Here is a 23,707-nt window from a genome sequence, read left to right as displayed (position 1 = left end):
GAGAAGCCACGGCACCTCTACGGACAGACGGAGCATGTCTGGGTACCAAGCTCGCCTGGGCCAGTCTGGGGCGATGAGTATGACCCGACGGCCCTCCATTCTGATCTTGCGCAGGACTCTGGGCAAGAGAGCTAGAGGGGGAAACACGTAAGCCAGACGAAACTGGGACCAATCCTGAACCAGCGCGTCAGCTGCAAAGGCCTGAGGATCGTGGGAGCGAGCCACGTAAACTGGGACCTTGATGTTGTGAACACTGCCTGATGCAGAGCCCACTCGCCGCTGTCCACGGTTTGACGGCTGAGATAATCTGCCTCCCAGTTTTCCACGCCTGGGATATGGACTGCGGATATGGTGGACTTGGAGTCCTCCGTCCACTGCAGGATGCGTTGAACCTCCAACATTGCCAGGCGGCTGTGAGTCCCGCCCTGGTGATTGATGTAGGCAACTGCTGTCGCGTTGTCTGACTGGACTCGAATGTGCTTGCCCGCCAACAGGTGGTGAAAGGCTACGAGAGCTAGGAGCACAGCTCTGATTTCCAGCACATTGATCGAGAGGACTGATTCGGACGGAGTCCAAATGCCCTGTGCTCGGTGGTGGAGAAAAAGAGAATTTTGTTACTTACCGTAAATTCTTTTTCTTATAGTTCCGTCATGGGAGACCCAGACCATGGGTGTATAGCTACTGCCTCCGGAGGACACACAAAGTACTACACTCAAAACGTGTAGCTCCTCCCTCCTAGCATATACACCCCCTGCTAGCCAGTCCTAGCCAGTTTAGTGCAAAAGCTGAAGGAGGACATCCACCCACAAGAAGAGACAGAGTAAAACCCGGAAGAACCGGAACCTCTGTCTACAACAATAACAGCCGGTGAAGACACACGGAACAAGAAAACCTGCCAACAGGCAATAGGGAGGGTGCTGGGTCTCCCATGACGGAACTATAAGAAAAAGAATTTACGGTAAGTAACAAAATTCTCTTTTTCTTCATCGTTCCTATGGGAGACCCAGACCATGGGACGTTCTAAAGCAGTCCATGGGTGGGAATAAACAGACAACTGAGAAGCAGGCAAAACCTAACTTCACAAATGGGCGACAGCCGCCGGAAAGATGCGTCTGCCCAAGCCCGCGTCTGCCAAAGCATGAGCATGCCTTGGGTAGTGCTTCGAAAAAGTATGCAGACTAATTCGAGCTGCAAAAATATATAGAAAACCCCGGCACACAAATGAAACTTGGAATGAACTTTTATTCAGTTTTTATTCAGTTTTTTTGTTGACGTTTCGGCAAAGAAATTGCCTTTTTCAAAACTAAAGAAATAAACATATATACATATATATTAGTACCATAAATACATAGAATATTATTAATCATATCCATATAAATCATGATAACATCATATATACCTAATGAAATCCTGGAAACATGTACATCTTGTGAAGAATATCATTAGACTTGATAGGAATATTGATCTAAAATAAAGGCCCATATATTAGAAACAAAAAAATTTTTTCATATATATATATACACATATCAATATCATATACATCTCAAGATCTCCCCATTATGGGACAACAGTAAAACAAGAAACATCAAAAAAACAGATCCATATATAGCAATAAAGCATATAGATTACCTTAATTGGCATAAATGAAAAATCCTAGTGAGGATATAGGAAGCGAATGCCACAATAAAGGTAAACTGAAAAGTAGAGGCATAGTGGTCAGACAAGTAAAACAGAAAGCAATTCACATAGAGAGACAATTCCCATAGAAAGACCAAGCGCCAAACCATTACCTGTACCCTGGGAGATCAGTGGTGGAGTGGAAAGAAACAGAGCCGCAGTGAGGTTTAAATACCTAGTGAGGGCGGGCCTACCTAATTGATTGATCCAAGGAGGAACGCATGATGACACGCAAGCCAGCGCATGCGCGGTAAATGCGGAAGTACGCGCATGCGCAGTAGCAAAAGAACCAGTGAAATGTAGCGCACAATGAGACACAAGCAACACGGAAGTGCGCGCATGCGTGAAACAGAAAAAGGAGCGGTGAAACGGGGTGACCCGGATAGAAGCTCCATGTTAACTGAAGAAACCTCATCGTGTCTAAAAAGAAACAAAGAAAAGAAATATGAATAGCAGTAACAATATAATTACTGGTTGGAAGACTTCTAATAACATTGGCAAGATTACACCAACCATTAGAGCGAACATAAGTTATGAATAATTAATATCTAAACAATTTAATTTAAATAAACCAAAAAATAGGACGGACCCCATATCTCCTGCTCAATAATCATACTCCCTATTCAAACCATTAGGGGAAAGAGTATTAAGCATATGAATCCAATAGGATTCTCTGTTCTTCAATTTACGGACCCTGTCACCTCCTCGTCTCAATGGAGAAACATGCTCCAATACTTGAAAACGAAGTTGGGACACTGTGTGTCCACATTGTTGAAAATGATGAGGAATTGGTAACATAGTCATTCCACATCGAATGGTGGATTTATGTTTCCCTATGCGGTCTCGGACATGCTGGGTGGTCTCCCCAACATATCCGAGACCGCACGGACACTTTATTAAATAAATAACAAATGATTGACACATCATTTGTTATTTATTTAATAAAGTGTCCGTGCGGTCTCGGATATGTTGGGGAGACCACCCAGCATGTCCGAGACCGCATAGGGAAACATAAATCCACCATTCGATGTGGAATGACTATGTTACCAATTCCTCATCATTTTCAACAATGTGGACACACAGTGTCCCAACTTCGTTTTCAAGTATTGGAGCATGTTTCTCCATTGAGACGAGGAGGTGACAGGGTCCGTAAATTGAAGAACAGAGAATCCTATTGGATTCATATGCTTAATACTCTTTCCCCTAATGGTTTGAATAGGGAGTATGATTATTGAGCAGGAGATATGGGGTCCGTCCTATTTTTTGGTTTATTTAAATTAAATTGTTTAGATATTAATTATTCATAACTTATGTTCGCTCTAATGGTTGGTGTAATCTTGCCAATGTTATTAGAAGTCTTCCAACCAGTAATTATATTGTTACTGCTATTCATATTTCTTTTCTTTGTTTCTTTTTAGACACGATGAGGTTTCTTCAGTTAACATGGAGCTTCTATCCGGGTCACCCCGTTTCACCGCTCCTTTTTCTGTTTCACGCATGCGCGCACTTCCGTGTTGCTTGTGTCTCATTGTGCGCTACATTTCACTGGTTCTTTTGCTACTGCGCATGCGCGTACTTCCGCATTTACCGCGCATGCGCTGGCTTGCGTGTCATCATGCGTTCCTCCTTGCATCAATCAATTAGGTAGGCCCGCCCTCACTAGGTATTTAAACCTCACTGCGGCTCTGTTTCTTTCCACTCCACCACTGATCTCCCAGGGTACAGGTAATGGTTTGGCGCTTGGTCTTTCTATGGGAATTGTCTCTCTATGTGAATTGCTTTCTGTTTTACTTGTCTGACCACTATGCCTCTACTTTTCAGTTTACCTTTATTGTGGCATTCGCTTCCTATATCCTCACTAGGATTTTTCATTTATGCCAATTAAGGTAATCTATATGCTTTATTGCTATATATGGATCTGTTTTTTTGATGTTTCTTGTTTTACTGTTGTCCCATAATGGGGAGATCTTGAGATGTATATGATATTGATATGTGTATATATATATATGAAAAAATTTTTTGTTGTTTCTAATATATGGGCCTTTATTTTAGATCAATATTCCTATCAAGTCTAATGATATTCTTCACAAGATGTACGTTTCCAGGATTTCATTAGGTATATATGATGTTATCATGATTTATATGGATATGATTAATAATATTCTATGTATTTATGGTACTAATATATATGTATATATGTTTATTTCTTTAGTTTTGAAAAAGGCAATTTCTTTGCCGAAACGTCAACAAAAAAACTGAATAAAAACTGAATAAAAGTTCATTCCAAGTTTCATTTGTGTGCCGGGGTTTTCTATATATTTTTATACGTGTTGTTTCCCCTGAGCACCTCAATCAGTGAGCCGGACTTTCACTCAGTGTAATTCGAGCTGCAGTCTGACAGACCTACTGAGCCGTAGCCTGGTGCCTGAAAGCCCAAAAGGCACCGACAGGTCTGATCAAATGTGCTCTGATCCCCGGCGGGGAAGGCACTTGAGTACACTTGTAGGCCTCGGAAATGGCCGACCTAAGCCAACGAACCAGGGTCGGCTTAGATGCCGAGAGACCGCTACGCTGACTAGCAGTCAGCACCAGAGAGAGGTGCACCGCCTAATAACGGCGGTGCGAGACACATAGATCCGGAGCGCCCGCACCAGATCCAGGATATGCAACGCTTCCTCAAAGCGATGAACAGGAGCCGGACAAAAGGAAGGCAGGAAAATTGCCCCGGATAAGGTGGAAGCAGTAACCGCCTTAGGGAAAAAAGTCCGGAGTCGGACGGAGACCACCTTGTCTTGATGCAAAAGACCAAAAAAAGGGGGTGACTCCGAGAAAGTGCAGCCAGAACTCTCTGGCGGGAAATTATAGCCACTAGAAAGACTACTTTCTGTGAAAGATGAAACAAAGAAACCTCCCTAAGAGGCGCAAAGGGGGGTTTCCGGGAACCGGGAGGACCGGATTAAGGTCCCAGGGCTCCATAGGCCGCCGGAAAGGCGGAATGATGTGAGATGCGCCCTTAAAGGAGCGCACCGGAGCCCAGCCGGACGATACGCCGCTGGCACATACTGACAGAGCCGAGACCTGTCCCTTAATGAGGGACAGTCCTAGCTGTAGACCGGACTGTGGAAGGGACAGGAGGGTCGGCAAAACCAAAAAGGTCAAAGGACACTTTGGAGCTCGAGTCATAGCGGAGATGACTTCAGGAAGGATACCAGAAGTCGCCAAGATCCAGGACTCAAGAGCTACGCCGTCAATCTGAGAATCCAGAATTCTGACGGAAAAAACGGACCTTTGAGAAAAGGTCTGGACGGTCCGGAAGATGCCATGGCAACCCAACGGACAGAAGGAGCAGGTCAGAATACCAAGCCTGCCTGGGTCAGTCTGGAGTATGAGAATGACCCGACGGCCCCCTTAACTGATCTTGCGCAGGACTCTGGACAAGAGGAAGAGGGTGAAATACGTAAAGAGACGAAGCTGGGATCAAACATGAACCAGTGTGTCTACCGCAAAACCTGAGGATTGTGGACCACGGTTGGACAGCTGAAATAGTCTGCCTCGCAGTTTTCACATCTAGGATGTGGGTTGCGGATACGGTGGACTAGGAGTCCCTTGTCCACTGAAGAATGTTGAGCCGCCAAGATTGCCAGGCGGCTGAGTGTCCCGCCCTGGAAGGTGATGTAGGAAAACGCTGTCACGTTGTCCGACTGGACTCGAATGTGCCTAGCCGCCAACAGATGGTGAAGGCTTAGAGAGCTAGAAATACAGCTCTGATTTCCAGCACATTGATCCAGAGGGCTGATTCGGACAGAGTCCAAGCGCCCTCCGCTCCACGGTGGAGATATACTGCTGCCAAGGCGGAAAGACCAGCATCCTGGTGAGGATCACCCGGGACGGGGCCAGGAAGGAGCGTCCCTGAGACAGAGTGGCCGAAGCCACCACTGAAACGAGCCCCTGGTCAGTGGCGAAGCCACCACCCCGTGGAAGGAGGGAGTTCGCGTGTACAGCGGAAAACATCCAGTCTCAGAGGACGCAGGAGAAACTGGGCAAGGAATCGCTTCCATTGACGCCACCGTCTGACCAGCACCTGTATTTGGTGTCTGATAGAACGACGTCGACCGCCAGCGGAGGAACTACTGATCGACTAAGAGTAGCTTCACAAGTGCCGACAGAGTCTCGAATTGCGTCCCTGAGAACCTCTGGTTCGAAGTCAGAGTTGACTTGGACAGGATGACAAGCCACCCGAATAGGTTAGAGTGGCGAGAGTGAGCGAAGCACTGTGCTAAGAGTCTGCACTGGATGAAGCCCCGACAAGAAGGCCGTCCAGGGCAAAAGATCACTGCCAATCCCTAGGGGTGCAGGACCCTAATCACAGCTGCCCCAATGAGAATACTCGAGGGGCCGTGGCTAACCCCAAGGGAAGAGCCACGAATTGGACCACTCCGATTGCAGAACGTAGTCAACGCTGGTGTGAAACTGCGATTGACCCCTGCAGATAGGCATCTCTGATGCCGATGGCTGCTAGGGAATCTCCTTGGGTTCTTGATTGATCCGGTGAAAAACACACGGAACAAGACCGAGACTCCATGTGAAAACACCACACCTGACCATGCTTGAAAAGCTAAAGATCCAGGTCGGAAGGCACCGCCCTCTTCGGGGACTAGGAATAGATTTAAGCAAAAATCTCAGAACCGTTCCCAGTCGGGAACCGGTACAATTACTCCATTGGCCTGCAAGAAATGCCACGGCCTGTGAGAAGGCGGCGGCCTTGGAGCCGGGAGGAGTTGACAGAAAAAAATCTGCTTGGCGGGTGGACAGAATTCCATCCTGTAGCCATGGGAGATATAATCCCGCCCCCACTGAACGGAGACGTGTTAGAACCATACGTCGCCAAGTGGAGAGAGCCTGCCACCGACCAAGGAGGTTGTTGGCGTGGCTAGATAGCTCGGAGGAAGCTGACTCAGTGGCAGCATCTCCTGCGGTCTTCTGAAGACGCAGCTTCGAGCCATTTGGTTCTATGAACCTAGGCCGAGCTAGAGGACGATCAGATGGAGGAACGGAAACCACCGAAACCTCAACTGATTCCTGCCCTGGACAGGTTCCCTGGTTTAGGTTTGTGGCAAGGAAGAACTCTCCCCGCCAAGAGCTTCCTTAATTTCATCCAGTTGGTTCCGAAGAGACTGGTCCCACCAAAGGGGAGCCCAGCAAGGAACCTCTATAGAGGCATCTGCCTTCCGTTTCCGAAGCCACAGGAGCCTGCGGAAAGCGAGGAAAGTAGCAAAGACCACCGCCGTGCGGTGTCCAGAATGGCAGACCTGGCCTAGGATGAAAAGACTGAAGTCTGGAAGTTCAGGCAACCATTTTGGGCATAGAGTCCCTGTGAGGGAATGCATCTCCTCCAGAGAAGCAGAGAAGGTACAAAAAAACCGCACTGCTGTAAAGCTGAGGAGAACGAAGCTCCTGCCGCCCCCATACCGACTTGGCCAAAAGGACAACCGGGCGGACCGCAAAACTTTAAGTGAGGAGCCATCAGCCACTGACATAACGGTCCGGGCTGAGCCACCTGAGGTGAATGAGACCACTTTTTGACCACCATTGGTGGACAGGGGAAACAGTCCTCAGAATCACGCTTCATGGGAAGCGACTGTCAGAGCGGACCCTGGGCTTGGTCACAGGGGCCTGAAAACTGGAGTGATTAAGGAACACACGTTGTGTTCTCCTAGGTAAGGTAACTCCGGCGGATTGAGGTCCAGTACAAAATTAATGTACCGTGGGATCCTTATAGAGGTGCCGTCAGCCACTGATACAACTATCCGGGCTGAAAGTCTAGAGACCGGAGGGGCCACCCTTGGCTAATGAGTACACTCCTTGACCACCTCTGATGGGAGGGGGAAACAGGCAGCAGAACCCCGCTTTGGGGTCTGCAGGACAGGCTGTGGGCTTGGACGCAGCGGGCTGAAAACTGGAGTGGTTAAGGAACACACTCCTCGTCCTGTTAAAGGTATACTGATGCCTTTCTGCCAGCGGGGAATACTCCCCTGATACAGGCGGATGGAGGTCCAGTACAAGTATAATGGACGCAATCCAATCATTCGCATCTGCGTCACCTACGGACGGATCAATGTACATAAAGTAGCGTCCGAACCCCTGGTAGAGACATCCTCCTCGTCCAGTGAATTAGCCCGTAATCAGAGCTGCGGGACGGGGAGGACAGGGGACCCTGCGTCTCCCTGTCAGGAGGACGGGGTCTGAGCCCAGAAGGAGAGTCCTTTGTGAGCTTTGCTGAGCGAGCTGAAGCAGAAAACGCCCTGAGAAGGGGGCTGCATGCTCAGCAGATGCCGGGACAGCCGACCCCTGGAAATAGGATTCCCCCAGGGGTCAGCCACCGAAACCGGAGCAGCTGGAGGGACCACTAATGAGCCTCCAAGCTGAGGGGCCACAGTGGTTATGAGCTCGGTACAGCCGTACAAGACTACCTGCAGTGAATAATAAAAACAGCCTGCAGCCTCGCTCTGTGAGACATGCTGCAGAGGTGGGGGCTCTGTCCTAGAATGGCCCCTCGCATATATAAACAGATAAAATAAGCAGCTGCACAAACCGGAGGTTGTGGCTGCCAAATCGTTTAAACAGACATGTCTGTGACCTCTAGTCCCTCAGCCCAGGTCCCCACTTGTCACAATGTGGAATCTCTGTGCCTATGCAGGCACAGAGAACGCTGAGAAAATGGCGACCGGAGCGAGGAGAGGGGGCGGGGCCTACTCTGAGAGCGGCAAATGAGGTAGCCAGGGGAGGGAATCCTTCCTCAGTGAGGAGTGTCCCTTCCCTTGTGCTGCGCAGCCGCTGGGCGGAGCCACACTGTCCCTCTGCCTGACTGACGTGCAGAGACAGTGGAAACCGAAACTAGGCCTCAGGCGAAGCCGGGGCCTAGAGTAAAACATGCGGCCGGCGTGCAGGCACCCTCGGCGCGGTTCTCCAGTGAAAACTGGAGAACCGGCCGGAAACGTTTACACCAAACATAAAACACACTCCCCCAATAAATAAACATAAAGGACCCCTGGAAAGACCACTTTCTGTGGTAATAACGTCTCATATACTTAGCTTGTGAGACGCAGGTTGCCAGGTTCCTGGGGGGTGATAGCTCCGTCCAGCAGGATCCTGCAAAAGGGCTGCGGATGGAGACCGGTCTCCTGCAAAGCAGTGAGAACCGTGTTGGCTCCCACTTCAAGCCAGAGCCCCAGCATGGGATGGTGAAGGAGCGCGGCATGAGAAGGCTCCAGCCTTGGAAATCAACCTTAACAGCACCGCCGACACAGTGGGGTGAGAAGGGACATGCCGGGAGTCCAGCTGGAACCGCTTTTCTTCCAAATCTTTGATCCAGAAGGAAAAATCAAAAATCAAAATCAGAGAATGCATGTGTGTGTGATCCTCCTGAAACACAAAGCATTGAACTGGCTAGGACTGGCTAGCAGGGGGTGTATATGCTAGGAGGGAGGAGCTACACGTTTTGAGTGTAGTACTTTGTGTGTCCTCCGGAGGCAGTAGCTATACACCCATGGTCTGGGTCTCCCATAGGAACGATGAAGAAATACTGCTCCCCAGCCGGAAAGACTGGCATCCGTGGTGAGGATCACCCAGGACGGGGTCAGAAAGGAGCGTCCCTGAGACAGAGAGAGAGGCCGAAGCCACCACTGAAGAGAGCTCCTGGCTTGTGGCGACAGAGCCACCAACCTGTGCAAGGAAGAAATCCGCTTGTCCCAACAGCGGAGAATGTCCAGCTGCAAGATGGAACTGGGCAAAGGGAACCGCTTCCATTGACGCCACCATCTGACCCAGCACCTGCATAAGGTGCCTGATGGAGTGACGGCGGGGCCTCAACAGAGAGCGCACCGCCAGATGGAGGGACTGCTGTTTGACTAAGGGCAGCTTGACAAGTGCCGGCAGAGTTTCGAATTGCATCCCTAGGTACGTGAGTTTTTGGGTCGGGGTCAGAGTGGACTTGGGCAGATTGACAAGCCACCCGAATTGAACAAGAGTGGCGAGAGTGAGCGAGACACTCCGCTGACAGTCTGCACTGGATGAAGCCTTGACAAGAAGGTCGTCCAGGTAAGGAATTATTGCCAACCCCTGGAGGTGCAGGACCGCAACCACTGCTGCCATGACCTTGGTGAATACTCGAGGGGCCGTGGCTAACCCGAAGGGGAGAGCCACGAATTGGAAATGTTCCTCTCCGATTGCAAAACGTAGCCAACGCTGGTGCGAAACTGCAATTGGCACATGCAGATAGGCATCTCGGATGTCGATGGATGCCAGGAAATCTCCTTGGGTCATTGAGGCAATGACTGATCGCAGAGACTCCATGCGAAAACACCGCACCTGAACATGCTTGTTGAGAAGCTTGAGATCCAGGATGAGCCGGAAGGAACCGTCCTTTTGGGGACTAGGAAGAGATTTGAATAGAAACCTCTGAACCGTTCCCTGGCGGGAACCGACACAATTACTCCATTGGCCTGCAAGGATGCCACGGCCTGAGAGAAGGCGGCGGCCTTGGAGCAGGGGGGAGTTGACAGAAAAAATCTGTTTGGCGGGCTGGAAGAGAACTCTATCCTGTAGCCGTGGGAGATGATAACCCGCACCCACTGGTCGGAGACGTGTTGAAACCACACGTCGCCAAAGTGGGAGAGCCTGCCACCGACCAAGGACGTTGCTGGCTCGGCCAGATAGTCAAGAGGAGGCTGCCTTGGCGGCAGCAGCTCCTGCGGACCCTTGTGGACGCGGCTTCTTGCGCCAGGTGGGCTTCTGGTCCTTGGCCGAGTTAGTGGACGAGGCCGAGGGCTTAGAGGATGACCAGTTAGAGGAACGAAAGGAACGAAACCTCGACTGGTTCCTTCCCTGGACAGGTTTCCTGGCTTTAGTCTGTGGCAAGGAAGTACTCTTCCCTCCAGTAGCCTCCTTAATAATTTCATCCAGCTGTTCACCGAACAGTCTGGACCCAGCAAATGGGAGCCCAGCAAGGTACTTCTTTGAGGAAGCATCCGCCTTCCACTCACGAAGCCACAAGATCCTGCGGATAGCGAGGGAATTGGCGGAGGCCACCGCAGTGCGGTGAGAGGCCTCCAGCATGGCAGACATGGCGTAGGCTGAAAAGGCTGAAGCCTGGGAAGTTAAAGCAACCAATTCAGGCATAGAGTCCCTAGTGAGGGTATGCATCTCCTCCAGAGAAGCAGAGATGGCTTTGAGAGCCCACACTGCTGCAAAAGATGGGGAGAACGAGGCCCCTGTCGCCTCATAGACAGACTTGGCCAGGAGGTCAACCTGGCGGTCAGTGGGATCCTTGAGTGAGGTGCCATCAACCACAGATACAACTGTCCGGGCTGAGAGTCTAGACACCGGAGGGTCCACCTTTGGTGAGAGAGCCCACTCCTTGACCACCTCTGGTGGAAAAGGAAAACGGTCATCAGAACCACGCTTAGGAAAGTGTTTGTCAGGACAGGCTCTGGGCTTGGATACAGTGGCCTGAAAACTGGAGTGGTTAAAGAACACACTCCTTGGTCTCTTAGGCAAAGTAAACTGGTGCTTTTCTGCCAGAGAGGGTTGCTCCTCTGATACTGGCGGATTGAGGTCCAGTACAGTATTAATGGACTCAATCAAATCACTAACATCTGCATCCCCCTCAGTCAGATCAATGGGGCACATAGAGGTAGCGTCCGAGCCCCCAGTAAAGACATCCTCCTCGTCCTGCGAATCGGCTCTTGAATTGGAGCCGCGGGACGAGGAAGGAGAGGGGTCCCTGCGTTTCCTCTTAGGAGGACGGGGTCTGGGAGCAGATGAAGAATCCTCTGTGAGCTCTGGAGAGCGAGCCGAAGCAGCAGAGGCACCCTGTGAAGGGGGCTGATGCATGCTCAGCAGAGTCCGGGACAGCTCTCCCATGGAGTCAGCAAAGGACTGGGAGATAGATTTAGTAAACAATTCTACCCAAGCCGGGGGTTCAGCCACCGGGGCCGGAGCAGCCTGAGGGACCACTGGGGAGACTCCAGGCTGAGGCACCACCATGTTAGAGCAGGCATCACAATGAGGATATGTGCTCGGTTCAGGCAGTACGATCTTACATGCAGTGCATATTGAGTACAGCCTTGCTCCTAGTGTGAGACATGCTGCTGAGGTGGGGGCTCTGCAGTAAAGAACACACTCCTTCAGAATGACCCCCAGAGAGTGTATAATAAAGTCCACAACCAGAGGTTGTGGCTTACCAGACCGATTTGTGTGCCCTCCGGATCCCACAACTCAGACCCCCAGACAGGTTGCAGAGATGCAGCAGCCAGCACCGATCAGTGTGAGAACGCTGATAAAATGGCGCCGGAGTGAGGAGGGGGGGCGGGGCCTAGTCCAAAAGCGGGAACCGGAGGGCCAAGGGGATATACAAGGGAGGGAAACATCTCCTCAGAGAGGAGTGTCCTCCCCTCTGCTGAACGGCCGGTGGGCGGCGCCGCACTGTCCCTCTGCATGACTGACATGCAGGGGCAGTGAAACCGAAAGTAGGCCGCAGCTGAAGCCGGGGACTAAATTTTACAGTGCGGCCGGCAAGCAGGCACCCTTGGCGCGGTTCTCAGGGGAAACCCAGAGAACCGGCCGGAAATGTCACCAAAATAACTAACACACTCTCCCCAACAATAAAAAATGCAAGGGACCCCTGACAATAACGTCTCAATACTTAGCTTGAGAGACGCAGGGCCAGGTCCCTGAGGGATGAGTGCTCCGTCCGGCAGGGTCCTGAGAGGGCTGCGGATGGAGACCGGTCTCCTGCAAAGCAGTGAGAACCGTGCTGGCTCCCACTTCAAGCCAGAGCCCGAGGGATGGTGAAGGAGCGCGGCATGTAAAGGCTCCAGCCTTGAAATCAACCTTAACAGCACCGCCGTCACAGTGGGGTGAGAAGGGACATGCCGGGGGTCCAGCTTGGACCCGCTTTTCTTCCAACTCTTTAAAATCAAAAATCAGATGAAAATGCATGTGTGATCCTCCTGAACACAAAGCATTGAACTGGCTAGATTTGGTCATCCAGGGGGTGTATATGCTCGGAGGGAGGAGCTACACTTTTTAGTGTAGTACTTTGTGTGTCCTCCGGAGGCAGAAGCTATACACCCATGGTCTGGGTCTCCCATAAGGAACGATGAAGAAATATATATATATATATATATATATATATATATATATATATATATATATATATATTATATATATATTATATATATATATATATATATATATATATATATATATTTCACTGTACTTGTACTGACCAGAAGAATATGCACCAGCGTGGCAATACACTGTAGCTGTCAGTGTAACACTATCATAAGCATCTGAGATCATGCTAGTGGCATGATCTCATAGGCTTTCTGTACCTGGGTGCTGAGGGCAACGAGTGGAGGGAGAGGCAGTGCAATCCCTCGCCTAGATACTTAAATGCTGCCATCGATATCAATCATAGCACTTAAGGGGTTATACATCCAGGGAGAGCACGGGCACCATTCCTGGCTGTAAGAGCCAGACTTTGGCTGCTGAAAAAGCCGACGTCCACGGAAGTGATCGCGCCGGGCACAGCTCCGGTATCTGAACGATTGCCAGGATGTACCCCATATGTCCTTGGTGGGGAACACACTGACCATAAGGACAACACATAGGCCCCTCATAGTTACTTCTAATGTGAAGAGGACACTAAAAAAATAAAAAAAATTGTTTTTGTTACTTTAGTTGGAAAAACTTTAAAATTGCTGATAAAATTTTAACCATTCTAACTTTACAAAACAAAAATATGTTTCAAACATGGTTCTTATGTAACATAAAAGAGGGAAATGTTATTTATTAACTATTGTGCAGTATAACTGGCTTAAGGCCATAAAAATTCAGGGTTTGAAAATTACGAAATTCAAACTTTTCTAAAATTTTTGATATTTTCATAAGTGGACACAAATCATTATCTTGACCAAAACCATTAAAGTACAAGTCACAAAAAAGCAAATCAATCTCAAATCACTGGAATATGTTGAAGCGTTCCAGAGTTACATCTGCATCTCAATAAATTAGAATATCTAAGTTTATTTATTTCAGTAATTCAATACAAAAAGGGAAACTCATTATAGAGAGTCATTACACACAGTGATCTTCTTCAAGTGTTCAGTTATGTTAATGTTGATGATTATGGCTTACAGCCAATGAAAACCTAAAAGTTCTCAGAAAATTAGAATAATTAACACAAAACTGCAAAGGCTTCCTAAGCATTTAAAATGGTCCCTTAGTCTGGTTCAGTAGGCTACACAACCATGGGAAAGACTGCTGACTTGACAGATGTCCAGAAGGCAGTCATTGACACTCCAGAAGGAGGGTAAGCCTCAAAAAGGTCATTGCTAAAGAAGCTGGCTGTTTACACAATGCTGTATCCAAGCATATTAATTTTAAGTTGAGTGGAAGGAAAAATGTGGTAGAAAAAGGTGCACAAGCCACTGGGATCACCGCAGACTTGATAGGATTGTTAAGAAAAAGCCATTCAAAAATTGGGGGAGATTCACAAGGAGTGGACTGCTGCTGGAGTCAGAGCTTCAAGAGCCACCACACAAAGATGTAACCAGGACATGGGCTACAACTGTCACATTCCTTGTGTCAAGCCACTCATGACCAATAGACAATACCAGAAGTGTCTTACTTGAGCCAAGTAGAAAAAGAACTGGACTGTTGCTCAGTGGTCCAAGGTGTTGTTTTTAGATGAAAGTAAATTTAGCTTTTCATTTGGAATCAAGGTCCCAGAGTCTGGAAGAAGAGTGGAGAGGCCACAATCCAAACTGCTTGAGGTCTAGTGTGAAGTTTCCACAATCAGTGATGGTTTGGGTAGCTATGTCATCTTCTGGTGTAGGTCCAATGTGTTATATCAAGACCAAAGTAAGCACAGCCATCTACCACAAAATTTTAGAGCACTTCATGCTTCCTGCTGCCGATAAGCTTTTTGGAGATGGAAATGTCATTTTCCAGCAGAACTTGACACCTGTCCACACTGCCAAAAGTACCAATACCTGCCTGATTTAATTACTACAGTATCACTGTGCTTGATTGGCCAGAAACTTGCCTGACCTAAATCCCATATGGAATCTATGGGGTATTGTCAAGAGGAAGATGAGACACCAGACCCAACAATGAAGAAAAGCTGAAGGCTGCTATCAAAGCAACCTGGGCTTCCATTGTTTTTATTTTTATTCCATAATACCACAGCAGTGCCACAGGCTGATCGCCTCCATGCCACACTGTATTAATGCAGTAATTCATGCAAAAGGAGCCCCGACCAAGTATTGAGGCATTTACTGTACAGACTTTTCAGTAGGCGCCAACTTTTCTGAGTTTAACATAATGTTTTCAGTTGGTCTTATATAATAATCTAATTTTCTGAGATAATGACTTTTGGTTTTCATTGGCTGAAAGCCATAATCATCAACATTAACAGAAATAAAGACTTGAAATATATAGTCATTAGAGAGTGATCTATTTGTTTCCTTTTTTGTATTGAATTACTGAAATTAACTCTTTGATGATTTTCTAATTTATTGAGATGCACTTGTAGTACAACCGTTACACTGGTCAGAATTGTAAAATTGGGCTTGGTCAGGAAGGTGAAAACAGACTGGGGAGTGAAGGGGTTAAGGAAAGATGTAAGCAATGTACAGTAGACAATACACAATGTGCTTCGGTTTACCTGACTGGTCTTTGAGCCAGCCAAGCAAGCAGAGCCAAAAAGGTCTAGTTCTTTTTCCAAGCTGGTATTTGACTTTCCATTAGGAACAGCAGTAGTCACTGGAGCGTCTGAAAGAAGACATGAGAAAGGTTAGATATAGAAGCTGACTTATACTAAAATCCACAAGTATAAAGCACAAGCAGTTACTTTCTAGTGGCTCATTAACAGATATGCCTGGTATTGTTCATAAAGAGAACCAAGTAAGCAAGCAGTAGGTTATTATCCTTATACTCCTGATTTTATACTGGATAAACTAGGTACAGGTGACTGCATGGATATATAGATGAAAAAGCATTCCAATTAAAAAGAAAAAAAACACACAAGACAAAGAAGGGAATTTTGTTTACTTACCGTAAATTCCTTTTCGTCTAGCTCCTATTGGGAGACCCAGACAATTGGGTGTATAGCTTCTGCCTCCGGAGGCCACACAAAGTATTACACTTTAAAAAGTGTAACCACTCCCCTCTGCCTATACACCCTCCCGTGCATCACGGGCTCCTCAGTTTTGGTGCAAAAGCAGGAAGGAGGAAACTTATAAATTGGTCTAAGGTAAATTCAATCCGAAGGATGTTCGGAGAACTGAAAACCATGAACCAAAAGAATAATTCAACATGAACAACATGTGTACACAAAAGAACAACCAGCCCGAAGGGAACAGGGGCGGGTGCTGGGTCTCCCAATAGGAGCTAGAAGAAAAGGAATTTACAGTAAGTAAACAAAATTCCCTTCTTCTTTGTCGCTCCATTGGGAGACCCAGACAATTGGGACGTCCAAAAGCAGTCCCAGGGTGGGTAAAAGAATACCTTGATAAAAAGAGCCGAAACGGCCCCCTCTTACAGGTGGGCAACCGCCGCCTGAAGGACTCGCCTACCTAGACTGGCGTCTGCCGAAGCATAGGTATGCACCTTATAGTGTTTCGTGAAAGTGTGCAGACTAGACCAGGTAGCTGCCTGACACACCTGCTGAGCCGTAGCCCGGTGCCGCAATGCCCAGGACGCACCCACGGCTCTGGTAGAATGGGCTTTCAGCCCTGGAGGAAGCGGAAGCCCAGAAGAACGGTAGGCTTCAAGAATCGGTTCCTTGATCCACCGAGCCAGGGTTGACTTGGAAGCCTGCGAACCCTTACGCTGGCCAGCGACAAGGACAAAGAGCGCATCTGAACGGCGCAGGGGCGCCGTGCGAGACACGTAGAACCGGAGTGCCCTCACTAGATCTAATGAGTGCAAATCCTTTTCACATTGGTGAATTGGATTAGGGCAAAATGAAGGTAAGGAGATATCCTGATTGAGATGAAAAGGAGATACCACCTTAGGGAGAAATTCCGGGACAGGACGCAGAACCACCTTATCCTGGTGAAAAACCAGGAAGGGGGCTTTGCATGACAGCGCTGCAAGCTCCGACACTCTTCGGAGTGATGTAACTGCCACTAGAAATGCCACCTTCTGCGAAAGACGTGATAAAGGGACATCAAGCAGCGGCTCGAAAGGTGGTTTCTGAAGAGCCGTTAGCACCCTGTTAAGGTCCCAGGGTTCCAGCAGACGCTTGTAAGGTGGGACTATGTGGCAAACTCCCTGCAGGAACGTGCGGACCTGCGGAAGCCTGGCCAGACGCTTTTGAAAAAATACGGAGAGCGCCGATACTTGTCCCTTGAGAGAGCCGAGTGACAAACCCTTGTCCATTCCGGATTGAAGGAATGAAAAGAAAAGTGGGTAAGGCAAACGGCCAGGGAGTACAACCATTATCAGAGCACCAGGATAAGAAGATCCGCCAAGATCTGTAATAGATCTTGGCGGACGTTGGTTTCCTGGCCTGTCTCATAGTGGCAATGACATCCTGAGATAATCCTGAAGACGCTAGGAGCCAGGACTCAATGGCCACACAGTCAGGTTGAGGGCCACAGAATTCAGATGGAAAAACGGCCCTTGTGACAGCAAGTCTGGGCGGTCTGGAAGCGCCCACGGTTGACCGACCGTGAGATGCCACAGATCCAGGTACCACGATCGCCTCGGCCAATCTGGAGCGATAATAGCGCGACGACAGTCGGACCTGATCTTGCGTAACACTCTGGGCAGCATCGCCAGAGGAGGAAATACATAAGGCAGTCGAAACTGCGACCAACCCTGAACTAATGCGTCCGCCGCCAGAGCTCTGTGATCTTGAGACCGGGCCATGAATGCCGGGACTTTGTTGTTGTGTCGTGACGCCATGAGATCGACGTCCGGCGTTCCCCAGCGGCGACAGATCTCTCGAAACACGTCTGGGTGAAGAGACCATTCCCCCGCATCCATGCCCTGACGACTGAGAAAATCTGCTTCCCAGTTTTCTACGCCCGGGATGTGAACTGCGGAGATAGTGGAGGCTGTGGCTTCCACCCACTGCAGAATCCGCCTGACTTCCTGGAAGGCATGACGACTGCGCGTGCCGCCCTGGTGGTTGATGTATGCGACGGCAGTGGCGTTGTCCGACTGTATACGGATCTGTCTGCCCTCCAGCCACCGATGGAAAGCCAATAGGACTAGATACACTGCCCTTATCTCCAGAACATTGATCTGAAGGGAAGACTCTACCGGAGTCCAGGTTCCCTGAGCCCTGTGGTGGAGGAAAACCGCTCCCCACCCTGACAGGCTCGCGTCCGTGGGGACCACAGCCCAGGTTGGGGGTAGGAAAGATTTTCCTTGCGATAGAGAATTGGGAAGGAGCCACCACTGAAGAGACGTCTTGGTTGCAAGGGAAAGAGACGTTCCTGTCGAGGGAAGTCGACCTCCTGTCCCATTTGCGGAGAATGTCCCATTGGAGTGGCCGCAGATGGAATTGCGCGAACGGCACTGCCTCCATCGCTGCCACCATCTTCCCCAGGAAGAGCATGAGGCGCTTCAAGAGGTGTGACCGACCCCGAAGAAGAGATTGCACCCCTGCCTGCAGAGAAAGCTGTTTGTCCAGCGGTAGCTTGACTACCGCTGACTGTGTATGAAACTCCATCCCGAGGTAAGTCAGTGATTGGGTCGGTGTCAACTTGGATTTTGGGAAGTTGATTATCCACCCGAACTGCTGGAGAGTCGCCAGAGCGACGGTAAGGCTGTGTTGACACGCCACCCGAGAAGGTGCCCTGACTAGGAGATCGTCTAAGTAGGGAATCACCGAGTGGCCCTGAGAGTGTAGGACCGCCACAACGGATGCCATGACTTTGGTGAACACCCGTGGGGCTGTCGCCAGGCCGAAAGGCAATGCCACGAACTGAAGGTGTTCGTCCCCGATGGCGCAAGAAGCGTTCATGTTCGGGTGCGATCGGCACATGGAGATAAGCATCCTTGATGTCGATCGATGCTAGGAAGTCTCCTTGTGACATCGAGGCGATGACCGAGCGGAGAGATTCCATCCGAAACAGTCTGGTGCTCACATGTCTGTTGAGTAGTTTGAGGTCCAGAACGGGACGGAATGATCCGTCCTTCTTTGGCACCACAAACAAGTTGGAGTAAAAGCCGCGACCATGTTCCTGAGGGGGAACAGGGATCATGACTCCTTCTGTCTTCAGAGCGTCCACTGCCTGAAAAAGTGCGTCGGCCCGAGCGGGGGGGCGGAGAGGTTCTGAAGAAACGAGTCGGAGGACGAGAGCTGAACTCTATCCTGTAACCATGAGACAGAATGTCTCTCACCCATCGGTCCTGAACATGTGGCCACCAGGCGTCGCAAAAGCGGGAGAGCCTGCCACCGACCGAGGATGTGGTTCGGGGATGCCGAGAGTCATGGAGGCCGCCTTGGAGGCAGTGCCTCCGGCGGCTTTTTGGGGGCGTGACTTAGACCGCCACGCATAGGAGTTCCTCTGGCCTTTCTCCGGCCTGCTGGACGAAGAGGATTGGGACTTGGCGGAGGGACGAAAGGACCGAAACCTCGATTGAATTTTCCGTTGCAGAGGTCTCTTAGGTTTGGACTGGGGTAAGGAGGAGTCCTTTCCCTTGGATTCCTTAATAATCTCATCCAATCGTTCGCCAAACAATCGGTCGCCAGAAAACGGTAAACCGGTTAAGAACCTCTTGGAGGCCGAGTCTGCCTTCCATTCGCGCAGCCACATGGCCCTGCGAACTGCCACCGAATTAGCGGATGCCACCGCTGTACGGCTAGCAGAGTCTAGGACTGCGTTCATGGTGTAGGAAGAAAAAGCTGACGCTTGAGAAGTCAAAGACGCAACTTGCGGAGCAGAATTACGTGTGACAGCATTAATCTCAGCCAGACAAGCTGAGATAGCTTGGAGTGTCCACACGGCTGCAAAGGCCGGGGCAAAAGACGCGCCCGTGGCTTCATAGATGGATTTCACCAGGAGCTCTATCTGCCTGTCAGTGGCATCTTTTAGCGATGAACCATCTGCAACCGATACCACAGATCTAGCCGCCAATCTAGAGACTGGAGGATCCACCTTGGGACATTGAGCCCAACCCTTAACTACGTCAGAGGGGAAGGGGTAACGTGTGTCAGTAAGGCGCTTAGTAAAGCGCTTGTCCGGAACCGCTCTGGGCTTCTGGACAGCATCTCTGAAGTTAGAGTGATCGAAGAACGCACTACGTGTACGTTTGGGGAACCTAAACTGGTGTTTCTCCTGCTGAGAAGCCGACTCCTCTACAGGTGGAGGCGGGGGAGATAGATCTAACACCTGGTTGATGGACGAGATAAGATCATTTACTAAGGCGTCCCCTTCAGATGTATCAAGATTGAGGGCAACGTCAGGTTCAGAGCCCTGAGCTGCTACGTCCGCCTCGTCCTCCAGAGAGTCCTCAAGCTGGGAACCCGAGCAGCGTGAAGAAGTCGGGGAAGATTCCCAGCGAGCCCGCTTAGCCGGTCTGGGACTGTGGTCCGGGCAGGAGTCCTCCACGTGAGACCTAGGGCCCACCCTGGGAGCGCGCTGCAGCGCGGACCGAGAGGGGACTGGAGGCGACGATCCAACAGGGACCGGGGCCTGTGTAAGGACCGGTCTGGACTGCAAAGCTTCTAGTAGCTTGGCAGACCATTTGTCCATAGACTGAGCCATGGATTGTGAGAGAGACTCAGAGAGCTTCTCAGCAAAAGTAGCAAACTCTGTCCCTGCCGCCTGGACAGGGGGAGCAGGGGGGGGGGTCTACCTGAGCCGAGGGGCCCACTAGTGACCGAGGCTCCGGCTGAGCAAGCGAAACAGGGGCCGAGCATTGCTCACAGTGAGGGTAGGTGGAACCCGCAGGTAACATAGCCCCACAAGAGGTACAGGCCGCAAAAAACCCCTGTGCCTTAGCACCTTTGCTCCTTGTGGACGACATGCTGTTGTCTCCTAGGAGAATGATCACTGAGGGTATATGGGAAAGGGTATACAGCCCGACCGAACAGAAATATATATATATAGAATACGTATCTATTCCGGCACCCTATGGGGGACCAGCACCGGGTGACCGGTGTGGCTTACCGACCGCTAAAAAGCGGAGTGTGTGTCCTCCAGATTCCTTGCCTTAGGTCTCCCAGAGCTGCAGAGCTCTTCCCTGATAATCCTCCACCGGCAGAATGCCAAGAAAATGGCTGCCGGAGCTCTCAGGGGGAGTGGAGCCGTGGGCGGTGCTAGAAAAAGTGCGGGAATCTGGGGTCCCCACAGTGATCAGTGAGGGGGGAGGAAACATACAGGATGCTCCGGCCCTCACATCCGACGTCAGGTCGGCAGTCCCGCCCTTACCCCTGACAGGCAGGCCCGGGGGGCGGGATTTTTGCTACTAGGCCGCGATGAAGCCGGGGACTAAATTTAAGACCGCTGCCGACAAGCAGGCGCGGTCGGCGCGGACGTCCGCCGGTCTTCACAAATCAGCAGCTGCTGCAGCGTCCGGGAAGAAGGCGCTCCATGCACAGTCCCCCATGGGGACACAGAGTACCTTAGAGATGCAGGGCCCGGGGTCCCTGAGGATGAATAGACTCCTGTCCGGCAGATACCCACAGGGGCTGCGGAGGGAGCCCGGTCCCAGTGAATGGATGACCGGTCAGGATCCCACTTCTCCCAGAGCCGCTAAGGGATGGTGAAGGAGACGGCATGAGGCTCCGGCCTTTGTACCCGCAATGGGTACCTCAACCTTAACAGCACCGCCGACATAGTGGGGTGAGAAGGGAACATGCCGGGGGCCCCGTGGGGGCCCTCTTTTCTTCCAACCGATATAACTAATATGAGAATGCATGAGTGGATGTGTGCCTCCTTCCACACAAAGCATAAAACTGAGGAGCCCGTGATGCACGGGAGGGTGTATAGGCAGAGGGGAGGGGTTACACTTTTAAAGTTTAATACTTTGTGTGGCCTCCGGAGGCAGAAGCTATACACCCAATTGTCTGGGTCTCCCAATGGAGCGACAAAGAAAATATGACAATATATCTTTCTTTGCCGAAGTACACGCCTCAATAGTCAACAGAGGTCATCTTTATAACATTCATATGCCTCAGCAAGGCGGCATAAGGGTAGAGTTGTCTATGGCATACGAATATCAGAACACATCTCACCAAGGCCAAGAAGGTCCATGACTGGCTCTGCTGTTCTTTGCGGGGAGCTTTTAGCAAGCTGTGCATCATCCTTCCTATGAGCCTAAATAAAACACAAAAATGCTGACAATATATAAAGGTGTGTGTGTTGGGGGTGTGTGTGTTGGGGGTGTGTGTGTTGGGGGTGTGTGTGTTGGGGGTGTGTGTGTTGGGGGTGTGTGTGTTGGGGGTGTGTGTGTTGGGGGTGTGTGTGTTGGGGGTGTGTGTGTTGGGGGTGTGTGTGTTGGGGGTGTGTGTGTTGGGGGTGTGTGTGTTGGGGGTGTGTGTGTTGGGGGTGTGTGTGTTGGGGGTGTGTGTGTTGGGGGTGTGTGTGTTGGGGGTGTGTGTGTTGGGGGTGTGTGTGTTGGGGGTGTGTGTGTTGGGGGTGTGTGTGTTGGGGGTGTGTGTGTTGGGGGTGTGTGTGTTGGGGGTGTGTGTGTTGGGGGTGTGTGTGTTGGGGGTGTGTGTGTTGGGGGTGTGTGTGTTGGGGGTGTGTGTGTGTGTGTGTTGGGGGTGTGTGTGTGTGTGTGTTGGGGGTGTGTGTGTGTGTGTGTGTGTGTTGGGGGTGTGTGTGTGTGTGTGTGTGTGTTGGGGGTGTGTGTGTGTGTGTGTGTGTGTTGGGGGTGTGTGTGTGTGTGTGTGTGTTGGGGGTGTGTGTGTGTGTGTTGGGGGTGTGTGTGTTGGGGGTGTGTGTGTGTGTGTTGGGGGTGTGTGTGTGTGTGTTGGGGGTGTGTGTGTGTGTGTTGGGGGTGTGTGTGTGTTGGGGGTGTGTGTGTGTGTGTTGGGGGTGTGTGTGTGTTGGGGGTGTGTGTGTGTTGGGGGTGTGTGTGTGTTGGGGATGTGTGTGTGTGTTGGGGGTGTGTGTGTGTGTTGGGGGTGTGTGTGTGTGTTGGGGGTGTGTGTGTGTGTTGGGGGTGTGTGTGTGTGTTGGGGGTGTGTGTGTGTGTTGGGGGTGTGTGTGTGTGTTGGGGGTGTGTGTGTGTGTTGGGGGTGTGTGTGTGTTGGGGGTGTGTGTGTGTTGGGGGTGTGTGTGTGTGTTGGGGGTGTGTGTGTGTGTTGGGGGTGTGTGTGTGTGTTGGGGGTGTGTGTGTTGGGGGTGTGTGTGTGTGTGTGTGTGTGTGTTGGGGGTGTGTGTGTGTGTGTGTTGGGGGTGTGTGTGTGTGTGTGTGTGTGTGTGTGTTGGGGGTGTGTGTGTGTGTGTGTTGGGGGTGTGTGTGTGTTGGGGGTGTGTGTGTGTGTGTTGGGGGTGTGTGTGTGTGTTGGGGGTGTGTGTGTGTGTGTTGGGGGTGTGTGTGTGTGTGTTGGGGGTGTGTGTGTGTGTGTTGGGGGTGTGTGTGTGTGTGTTGGGGGGTGTGTGTGTGTGTGTGTTGGGGGTGTGTGTGTGTGTGTGTGTTGGGGGGTGTGTGTGTGTGTGTGTGTTGGGGGTGTGTGTGTGTGTGTGTGTTGGGGGGTGTGTGTGTGTGTGTGTGTTGGGGGTGTGTGTGTGTGTGTGTGTGTGTGTGTGTTGGGGGTGTGTGTGTGTGTGTGTGTGGGGGGTGTGTGTGTGTGTGTGTTGGGGGTGTGGGTGTGTGTGTGTGTTGGGGGTGTGTGTGTGTGTGTGTGTTGGGGGTGTGTGTGTGTGTGTGTTGGGGGTGTGTGTGTGTGTGTGTGGGGGGGGTGTGTGTGTGTGGGTGTGTGTGTGTGTTGGGGGTGTGTGTGTGTGTGTGTTGGGGGTGTGTGTTGGGGGTGTGTGTGTGTGTGTTGGGGGTGTGT

The 23,707-nt window shown here is 50.7% G+C and overlaps 1 protein-coding gene across 2 annotated transcripts in view; it reads right to left on the bottom strand.

Moving 5' to 3' along the window:
- Window positions 1-23,707, bottom strand: part of SMAP2 (small ArfGAP2) — a 63,035-nt gene that overhangs the window by 11,709 nt on the left and 27,619 nt on the right. For both annotated transcript variants that reach the window (XM_075334128.1, XM_075334129.1), the window contains exons 6-7: window positions 21,938-22,019; window positions 15,407-15,513 (exon numbers count right to left, since the gene is read on the bottom strand). In XM_075334128.1, coding sequence (XP_075190243.1) covers window positions 15,407-15,513; window positions 21,938-22,019 — 189 coding nt within the window. The remainder of the gene's footprint in view (window positions 1-15,406; window positions 15,514-21,937; window positions 22,020-23,707) is intronic.

The sequence above is a fragment of the Anomaloglossus baeobatrachus genome, chromosome 2, assembly GCF_048569485.1.
Source record: "Anomaloglossus baeobatrachus isolate aAnoBae1 chromosome 2, aAnoBae1.hap1, whole genome shotgun sequence".
NCBI classification, from domain to species: Eukaryota; Metazoa; Chordata; class Amphibia; order Anura; family Aromobatidae; genus Anomaloglossus; species Anomaloglossus baeobatrachus.
This window is presented reverse-complemented; position numbering and strand designations above follow the sequence as displayed.